This window comes from Dysidea avara, chromosome 8 (assembly GCF_963678975.1).
Source record: "Dysidea avara chromosome 8, odDysAvar1.4, whole genome shotgun sequence".
Lineage (NCBI taxonomy): Eukaryota > Metazoa > Porifera > Demospongiae > Dictyoceratida > Dysideidae > Dysidea > Dysidea avara.
In genome coordinates, this window is record NC_089279.1 from 29797434 (window position 1) to 29807516 (window position 10083).

General features: G+C 37.7%; 2 protein-coding genes across 3 annotated transcripts; one reads left to right on the forward strand and one right to left on the reverse strand.

Moving 5' to 3' along the window:
* Window positions 1–1010: 1010 nt before the first annotated feature.
* On the reverse strand, window positions 1011–5288 carry LOC136263163 (derlin-1-like). The gene is made up of 8 exons (XM_066057671.1): window positions 5060–5288; window positions 4841–4952; window positions 4476–4540; window positions 4391–4417; window positions 2494–2589; window positions 2135–2187; window positions 1327–1437; window positions 1011–1214 (listed from the first exon to the last, which is right to left on the reverse strand). Exons 1-8 carry the CDS (start codon window positions 5219–5221, stop codon window positions 1085–1087), a joined length of 756 nt encoding a protein of 251 aa, XP_065913743.1. The 5' UTR covers window positions 5222–5288; the 3' UTR covers window positions 1011–1084.
* On the forward strand, window positions 4953–9896 carry LOC136263162 (regulator of G-protein signaling protein-like). Of its 2 annotated transcripts, XM_066057669.1 has the most exons (17): window positions 4953–5245; window positions 5303–5486; window positions 5632–5709; window positions 5755–5869; window positions 5920–7049; window positions 7141–7212; window positions 7265–7385; window positions 7705–7939; window positions 7985–8187; window positions 8238–8349; window positions 8400–8499; window positions 8676–8787; window positions 8833–8920; window positions 9038–9176; window positions 9233–9357; window positions 9557–9684; window positions 9732–9896. In XM_066057669.1, the coding sequence occupies exons 2-17, from the start codon at window positions 5364–5366 to the stop codon at window positions 9854–9856; spliced, it is 3006 nt and encodes a 1001-aa protein (XP_065913741.1). In that variant the 5' UTR covers window positions 4953–5245; window positions 5303–5363; the 3' UTR covers window positions 9857–9896. The 2 variants fall into 2 exon arrangements, with proteins under 2 accessions (XP_065913741.1, XP_065913742.1); XM_066057670.1 differs by lacking the exon at window positions 9732–9896 and having other exon boundaries at window positions 9233–9456.
* Window positions 9897–10083: the final 187 nt, after the last annotated feature.

Here is a 10083-nt window from a genome sequence, read left to right on the forward strand (position 1 = left end):
TGTTATCACGCTTCTCCACACATTTTAGATTAGAGCTTCAGGCAGCACAGATACTGTACTAGCAGCTACAACAGATAACCAACAATGTGAAGAACATAACAAAGTAGTGAAAATGAGTTCCCTCAAGTTACAAATGCAATTGACTTTCCAAGATCTTCAACTTCTCCAGATCAACTAATAGTCCCGCACAATGACATTTTAGAAATCAACAAAATAATACGGATTTTATTTCATGTACAATTTTCGGCAATCATATCACTTATAAGTTCAAGTCAATCTATTTTGTATTCATCTCATTTTTAAATTCATTTTAACAAATCACTTAATCAAATGTATATATGAAATGTGACAGATGAAACAAGTAAGGATTAAGGACACCTTATGACCAACCAGTGATCAGTTCACATGCTAAGATAATTTGAGAACAATACCAAACGCAGATGTCCCCATCCTGATTAACAGGATCTACTGTAGTCTAATCACAGACTCACAATAAGTACCACAGCTGTTCATTAGGTAATTAAAAACACACACACTAAAGAACTACAGGGTAATGGCTTAGAATCACAACAGCAAAATAATGTACCTGTGTACTATATAACATAAATATTTCGAGGGGCAAATTTTTCGAGTTGAACCATGTAATTTTTCACGAATTTGCAGACACTCCCAAGATTATGTGGAGGTCTAAATATTTCAAGGATAAAATTTTCGCTGGTGACCCTTAAAACTGCAAAATCAGCAAAATTTCCAATCCCCCCTTCGAAATATTAAGGTTATATGGTAGGTCCTTGGTTTTAATTTTTAAACTTGACATACCACAAAAAAATAACAGTACGTGTATTCACACTTTAAGCACCATGTCAACTACATCAGTAAGCATAAAGTTTACATACTCTTGTTGACAAAAGGAAATGTTTATATTATAGCCTTTGAGGATGCAAATATGAGTGGTATTGCTTTAAACATAATGAGGAAATGTTGCAACCAATTTGTGTTTGTCAATAATAATTGTTAGCGATCAACTAAAGATATAAATATAACAGTTGATCTTGGTAGCAAATTAAAACAAAACATTTTACAGTTAATGTCCACCAAGCTGTTGTCCAGTTCCCCAATCGTATCTATTGTCATCTCCGGGACGTCTGCGAGCAGTCGGCTGTGGAGCACCGAATCCTGACACTCCTCCACGACGGCTTGGAAAATATTTATACCTAGAGTAATAGAATAACACTTTGTACACAGCATACCACAAAACAGTTGATATTGCTAAGCACAAATGTGTGACATATGATGCATGTGAGTATTTTCTAAGTTTGTTCTTACAATATTTCAGGAGTGTGCAACAGTTCCCTTCCTCCATACTCCTCAGGGTAACGATACTTCAGAAAGTAGTATAGATGCCCCACTAATATGCCAATCAGCTCGTTCACTCCACTGTGAACATGAAAATAGAAAATTACAGGACATCCTAAACTGCACACAACCACTACATACATAAACATTTAAGTAGGTCCCACAAATTAGCAATTTTCATTGTCACAAATTTTTGCATCAAGGACACCTCTGAATAAAAATTGATGTGTGTATGCCTTATACATGGTGGAAGGATCAGTACTTTAATTATATATGATAGAAAGAAAGGGATGATTGCTATTCAAGCAGAACTACATTCAGCTGTGAAGCTGATTAGTACAGAACACAGAATAACAAACGACTCTTTGTAATAAGGACAAAAGTCTTAGCCAAAAAAGCTTGCAAAAAAACAACAAAAAACTTATACGTATGACTTTTAAAAACTGGTGTTTCTAAAACATCTATTGTAAAGATATAGATGTTAGTACCTAGTCTGGTAGCCCCTTCGCAAAAGTAAGGGTCTGGTGAAACAAAAATACCACATCACTTCAAAAGGAATTCAATTAGACATTGTATGTAACTGCTGGTTACATCAGCTGATACCCTTACTTTTCACGAAAGGGTGGGTGGCACCAGACTAGTAAGTCCTATGGATGAAATTCTGTGCAAAAAAACAATAAGCTTTCAAGTGCTGAAAATTCAAGCATCTGCTTGTAACCAAATAGTCCCTTAACAAATAATTAACGATTCCCCTATACAAACAAATCAAGGTACTTACCCTCCTCGTAAGACGAAATTCAATCCAGCAAACACCCATGGTAGATACATTGCCTGAAATAGTAACCCGACATGTTAAGACAGTCTTATTAACCAGTGCAATGTTTGTATTTGGCCATTGAAATTTTATTTTTGAACTATCTATGTAAATTTTACACAGAGTAATTCTTACAATATCTCTATCCCAAACACCAACCTGATTGTATTCTTGTTGGAGAAATATCTTAATTTTAGAGATACAAACAAATGTACAGACAAATGGGACACCTTATTATTGTACACAGTGATTATCAAGATGTTCCCCTTTAGGGGTCAAGTACAGCACAACAATGTAATTATAATACAACATTTTTGCAGTACCTTAAATCTCATTCCAAACCAGAATGACACAATGACATCAGCATTAAGTTGACACCACACATACATGACACTCAAAATCAGCGACTCCATCAACAACTACACAGACAAAATTGAAAAATAAATCCCCCTTCACTGGTTAGGGAAACACCTAAACAATAAGATCTCCTTTAGGGATTTTTCTTTGCAAAGAAAGAGAGGAGGGGCTCAGCATTGGGACACTCCTCTACTGGCAGGGAAAACCCAGGATACTGGAACCTGTCCTATTGGGTTTCCCCTTATATATATACCCAGCCTCTTCACATGTATCTCTATTACTATAGGTAATCACACACATTTGAGTGCAATTAGGGAATAATTGTATGAGTAACAGTCAAAATTGCACGAGGTGAAGCCGAGTGCAATTTTGGCTGTTACAAGTACAATTATTCCTTAATTGCACGAAAATGCGTGTGATTGCCTACTAATCACATAGTGACCACCCTTCATGGTTTGTAATACACATCTATCCAGTTCTATGTAGTGTTCCACCGATAATCGGATCGGTATCGTATCGGAGCCGATATTGGGCTTTTCGTATTGATCGGTATCGGTTATTCAGGTATTCCGATACCGATTAATAGCCACTCGCGCCAATCGTCATAACCATAACTATCATCATAAATCCGATGCTAGCAAAACGTGAGGTATAACTAGTTGGAAATAGTGTTGAGTATTATTCTAGCATAAAAGGTGCAGGAATTGCTTTGCTAAACATCAAGCAACTGCTACTTACTATGTTTGCATGAAAAAGATCGAAATACTCTAATAGAACAGTCACTGCACAATAACATATTCTACTAGAACAGTCACACATAGCCAGCTTGAGATGATTGTAAATTGTATAGCAATTATCGGTATCGGTATCTGTATCGGTGAAAATTTGCTTCTAGGTATCGGTATCGGATCGGTAGTTATTTTTCTGTATCGGTGGAACCCTAGTTCTATGTGGCCATTAACTTCTACCAGGTGATTGCATCATCCTTCTTTGTATTGTATCATTTGTTGTTACACTTAAAAGGCTTCACACATCAGCAATTCTGATTGGCTACTCAAAATGTCTACATATGTTGCACTTAAAAAGGCTTCTATTGTCAGCTCATTTGATTGGCTATTCATTATATCACTTTCTTGTTGCACTTAAGCTATTGTATTGGCTACTTTACAGTGCAATCACAGAAACAAGACCATGGATTTGGGATTAATTACACTTCTACTATTGAGACTAATGTATGGCAAATTAAATCACTATGTGATTATCAGCAAAAACATACAGGTCAAACTACTTGGGTCCCATATGACAATGCTAAACATTCTTCTGGAGAGTGCACATAAAATATAATAGTAATTTTCAGTTCTATTTAGCCAATAACGAAAAAGCACATGATATGTGTGAAGATGTTAATATGACATACTTCATGAACAAGAGACTAGAAGTTGTACCAGAATCTTACATAATTTCTTATACGTGACTGACTAAATTTTGAACTAACATTTTTAAAAGACCGAACACTTTGTCTTATATAGACTGTTTTGGTACTTTTAGATACTGGGTTCAGTAAATATTGATGATTTAAAATCATGCATGTCTTCATATCAGTGTTATTATTACACAGAATTTACATGGTCATATAATAGGTAGCCATAACCTATTACAATGCAACATCACTTATCAGCTATCTCATAAACAAGACCACCTCATTGTAGTGACCACATCTAGCAGGTCCAAACACAACAAAGGTGTGCTACATTACTAAGGGTACCTTATATGAAAAACACATAAATTTTAGACTCATGCTGAGGTGACTCTTACTAACAAGGCATCAAAATTTCAATAATTTCATACACAATCCATTCTTACCATTAATCCAATAACGAGACCAATAACCTACACACAGGGAGACAAGTTAAGGACGCATACACTACACACCAGTCCCATCACGTACCACTAGTACCAGCCAATTAAATAAGATCAGGAACAAGTAGTCCGCAGGTCTACCATCATAAACACCTAACAACAAAACATAAAGAATTGAACTCTGAACAACACAAGACTCTGAACAACACAAGACTCTGAACAACACAAGTTATCCCTTTACAATTCATCAAGCATACGTAACGAGGTACGCTATAGTGGAACCCCTCGAGTGAACACACCAAAAAGTAGACACTTTAATAAACAGCCTGAATGCCTGTCCATGATCCCATTAAGTCTACATACACTTGAAGGACATTCACTACTTTGGGGACTTTCTGCATGCTCCTAAGGTGTGCAGAAGTGGGGTGATCCACTGTAACAGTAATCAAGTACCTGTTTCTAATTTTGTAGAATAAGTATACAAGAAGTATAGGTTGATGAGATACTGGAAACCAGTCATTGGTGATATGGGGAAGTACACGGCGGCTGTAAACGGGCGCCAAAACTGTCAAAAAAGAAGCGGCGTTAATTAGAATATAAAAATGGACAATGACTTATGGATAGTAAAACAGTCAAAGTGCTGACAATAAGGACTACGCAAACTTTCAGTACCTGAAACTGGAAAACCAGTTGTTGAAACAGCAGAACCATGTAGTACGCCGACAGAAGTCCGAATCTTCCCATCAAGGGAATAACGATGGACAGACCGAACCACCATCGCGTTATGTAGGGGATACTTGAGAACCAATCCGATATGTCATTCTGGGCTGGCATCTTGGGTGAAGAATTGATAAGTAAGTAAGCGCCGCAAAACAATTTGTTTACTGGTACTAAATAATTTGAATTATCTTATAGGCGCTCAGACTGGTTGATATCACGTGACGGACGCTAACTTGTGAAGGCGTCGTAGCTAGCCATGCTGGACATAGAATTAGACAGTACCGAGCCCCTGAAAGTACCGAATCTTCAAGATTTTAGACATCTCCTTAGGCATAGCAAGCTATTTCAGGAATTCTTCAACGTATTTCTCAATCTTCCGGTAAGTTTGACCATAGATTGTCTAACTAGCTAGCAACTGTTTTTAAAATGTGTTCAAATGGCTTTATACGCATATTTAAGACAGTTGTAATCTGTATGGCTCTACAGTCAGTAGCCACTACACATTTTTCTTGGTATTTTGATAGGTGTTTGCACAGAAATTTTACTATGATGATTCTCGTGATGTATTCAACGTAGCTTATTCTCACAGTGGAGTAGGACAGGTCAGTAATCTCCGTAAATGTTCTGTATGTTGAACTCTTGAACAGATTTCTTATCCAAAGACACTGGTATGGGTTCACAAATATCGTTTACCACTGTTTTGGAAAAGTGAACTACTATTTGAGTATCTCTTTACCATATTACTTTCACTAAAAAGCCAAGGTATTTATATTCAACAGTTGTACTAAGACAATTATGTTCTCTTTCTGTAGGTTCATTGACAAGCATACATGATTACAAGGCATTCAGATCATACTTACTTCTAACTCAAGGAGAGTCTTTGATACATTTCTGGCTGGATTCTGAACGTGCTAAGTATCTAAAAGACCCTCGGGCTCAGGATTACCTGATATCAAAAATTCATCATATTTACACGAATACAGCATCACCGTGCTTGTTACCAGCCAGTGTAGCAGATGTTATAGTGATCGGGTTGTGTCATTGTAAACTACAGAATACCCGAAATGCTACCAAACAGTTCAGTTTTGATGGAAGTTTCCTCAGAAGCGCTGCTTTAAAAGTTTTTACCCAAGCTCAAGAGGGTGCACTGGAAATTCTTTGCCACTATTGGCTAGCCAAGTATTGTGTACATGTCAAGAAATCTCCCAATGACAGAATTGTATATTCAGGGAAGTATCGTACCAATTCCATGTTCACTCAAAAATTTGCAAAGAAGGATGTCTCTTTGGACCCCATTGATCACGAACACTGTGGTTTTCCACATGTACACAATAAAGGAAAGTCCAAAAAACTTCCGGTGCTTCCATTCAGGGCTTCACAGAAGGAAACCTTCCATGGGTATAACATGTTTGCTACTGCAAAGGAGCTAAGCCAGTACAACCACAGACTTACAAAGTTGCTTAATCCTTTGATAGCCCCAGGTGTACAAAAGTTGATGGAGGATTCCAGACAAGTTAAACAGCCAAAGACTCTTGCTGGTGTCAAAGTGGCTGGAGGAGTTAAGCAGTACGCACTGGTATCTTCTGGTTTAAAGGCTGATAAATTTAGCGGCAATCCCTTCATGAGATATCTGCTGTCAAAACCTGACAACTCAACTGTTGTAAATTATTTGCTGTTTTGGCAGTCGCTAGAAGAAATTTTGCGTGAAGACAAGGTGATGCGCTCACCTGTGCTGTCAAGAAAGAATGCATGTTACCCATATCACTGCTACCATTATCAACCTGTGGTCACTGATATTGAGGAGTTCTTACACTTGTTTGTTAAGCCAGATGCTTTTAAGGGTGTTTACCTGCCTACCACTTTGCAAAAGAAAATGATCAATTTTCTACCTAAAGGCCTTGGAAAGAGTCTGCTAACCTCTGCACAGATGTTTGCTTTTAAGGTAAATTATTTCTCTCTATATGTGTGCATGCGTATGTGTGCGCGTGTGTGCATATAAATATGAAAGGCATTCACGAAAATGATTCTCGTAGAAATTATTACCATCATGGAGGGAGTTTTTATCAGACGACTGCAACTTATTTATATCACAATGCATAATGACAGTGAGTCAGATGATCCCCCTCTCTTCTGTAATGCATGCTCTTACTCCATTAGAGCGGTGGCAGGGTTCAACGTCCTACAAAGAGCAACATAACTGACTACATGCTGAATAACACACAAGTGTGTCATGCCATGTGGACCTCTATGCAACTAGCTGAGTCTATCCTTACCCCAGGTGTGTAATTTATAGATGTTGTGAACCATAAGTAACCTCACTTAGTGGCCATGTCCGTCCACCTTGTTATAGTAGTCACATCAAGTACATGTAGATCCCAAACACAGTTAAGATGTACTTCATAACCTCGGTAATAAGACCACTTCATAACAGTGACCATGTCAAGTAGGCTCATGACCTTGAATAAGATTTTAAGGCTTTAGGCACATAAGTGATCCAGGTTTTTGCTATATTTAAGTTAATGACTCTTGCTACCATTATTGTGCCCACACTCTATTAGAGTATTTTGATATGAGGTTTACACTGTGTGATATTTCAGAGTGCATTGAGGATTACTCTAATCTCATCAATGAATCAATGTCATCAGAAAGCTCAATCAGTTTGGAGACAGACTCGACTATTTCAGAATTATTTTCAGCACAAATTGCCAACCCAATGATCACCAGGTTTTCCACATTCACATATTGTACTAAAACAGAGCGTAAGACTTTTGTGACCTCTGTTACTTTACCAGCAATAGAAAAGCCAAAGAAAACTGGACCTCCAATACCAAAGTATGCCTAGAAAGTAATAAAACACATCTAAATTTTTGTGTGTAGAACATTTTCAGAGATTTTACAAGATTCTGTTCAGCTAGAGAACTTTGAGAAATTCCTCTTAGCTCAAGATGACAACTGTTCCGCCCCACTTGAGTTCTGGATGACAATTGAAGAGTTCAAGAACACGATGGATAATGTGCGCCTGCGGGATATGGAAGCTGTCACAATTCACAAGAATTATTTTGGCCCTGACGCAGACAAAAGTAACTGCTTTAATTGTGCCCACACTTGAAAGCCATGTCATTTATCACAGATTTACAGTGCCAGGATCCAGTTATTTACGAGTTGATGCAAGAAGAAGAGGTTAGCCCTTATCAGTTGATTTCAGCACAGCTACAAGTGATCAAATCTATGGAAGAGAACTGGTATGTGATCACAGCAGTAATGGCTGCTGTACTACTCAGCAATGTTGCAGGTTTCAGAAGTACCTGAGGTCACTGAGAAGAGGTGGATTTTTTAAACTGGAGTCTATCAAGCAACCGACATCTAGTGGCTTCAGACAGAAAAATCATGTGGTATGTGTAGTGTACAACTATTTGTGTTATGACTACTGTGTTATATAATTTGTAGTGCTATTCAGTAATATTTTTAGTGAAATAAAAATGTGGCCTTTTATTTAATAATGAGGCTACAATCATGGCCTCTGCTAATTATAATAAGACCATTATACATGACTTGGCTTGTTCAATAGAAAACTTTGTGGAGGACCTTCCTTCGAAGTGTGTGTCAGTTTATGAAGGATGTCAGCAATCAGGACACACTGGTGCTGTTTCGTAAGTACTTGGCTAAAGAGATTCTCAACAGTAAGCCGCACTCTGTCCTTAATATAATTATCACAAATCATCTAGGTGATACCCAAAAGAAGGTGTTTGGCAAAAGGGTAGTGTATCTCAACAAGATATTGGATGACCTTGGGTTCTGGATTGAAGCACAGAGGTATGGGAAACATTAAGGCACTTCGAGTTATACAGCACCAGAAATTCTCTATTAGAACAGACACAAATTTGTTGCATGCGTAATGCTACAGTAACTTTTCTGACCTTGCCCTTTTAGATATAAGTATGTCGCAGACACTGCTGCTGAAAATCGGAGAGCAGGGGCTTACACCCAAGAGATTGAAACCATCATACATCGTAAAGCTCATGCCATCATCAACTGCTATCTGAATTCACCAGTCCCACCTAAAGTACAGGTACAGTGTAGCATTTATATATTCACCAGTTGTATTTTGTGGTGGTCGTGGTGTAGATTAACTGTCCGCCTGATGTGGTACATTTCATCATGGACCGTATCTCTCAAGGCCAGTACAGGAGAGAGCTATTCCATGAGGCAATGATCTTCGTGTTCCCATCACTTCTCTATTACTGGAAATTGTATGAATATTTTTGGAATGGCTGCACCTTGTGCTTAAAATTCTCCACGTTTTTAATAAGTTTGTCCCAAATGTAGTTATTGTGCAGCCAATCTAAGTGGTATGTTGTTGGTTGCTCTATTAGAGTATTCTACATAGATAAGTACACACACTACACTATTGTGCTGCATTTTTAGTTGTTTATATTGTTGTGTTTTCAGGTTTGCTAAAAGTAGTGGTGGTGCTACTTCTCCGCTTAACAAACAAACATTTGCTCCGCCAGAAATTCCTACCTCTCTGTTGCTTACCAGAAAGACTAGCTACAGTGACAACACAGATTCTAGTGGTGGTTAGTTTAGTTCTAATAGAAAGTTTAACTCAAATGTCACTTTTTAGATGACGATGATTTAGTGTTGTCCTTTTCACTGTCCGCAGGAATATTTTGGAGAAGAGGGCGTCAAATTATTAGATATGAAAATCTCAAGGATTATTTGACATTCAGAGTTTCCTATTTGTATTGAAATTTTTTTTTGGAAAAACAATGATTAGCTGATCTCATAATGTTTAGCGCTCATTGTACGTGGCGCTTATAGCTCATGGAGAGTTCTAGAAGTTATAATAAGCATTGGAATGGACTCTAAATTGTTTCGTGAGCGTTCATATACTTCATAGTGAAATACACACACGGCATACCACGAGTTAAGCTACCAGAAAAACGTTTACTACGTACTGTCGAGCACGTACCGTA

Bases quoted from the DNA above. Each gene is read 5' to 3' on its own strand.
- LOC136263162 (XM_066057669.1), top strand. From the start codon at position 5,364: ATGCTGGACATAGAATTAGACAGTACCGAGCCCCTGAAAGTACCGAAT. The intron at 7,386-7,704 runs GTGTGTAATTTA...GTGATATTTCAG, and splicing joins TGAGTCTATCCTTACCCCAG to AGTGCATTGAGGATTACTCT. The intron at 9,685-9,731 runs GTTAGTTTAGTT...GTCACTTTTTAG, and splicing joins CAACACAGATTCTAGTGGTG to ATGACGATGATTTAGTGTTG.
- LOC136263163 (XM_066057671.1), bottom strand. From the start codon at position 5,221: ATGCCAGCCCAGAATGACATATCGGATTGGTTCTCAAGTATCCCCTAC. The intron at 4,418-4,475 runs GTACGTGATGGG...CCCTGTGTGTAG, and splicing joins TTAATTGGCTGGTACTAGTG to GTTATTGGTCTCGTTATTGG. The intron at 1,438-2,134 runs GTAAGTACCTTG...TCATGTTCACAG, and splicing joins AATTTCGTCTTACGAGGAGG to TGGAGTGAACGAGCTGATTG.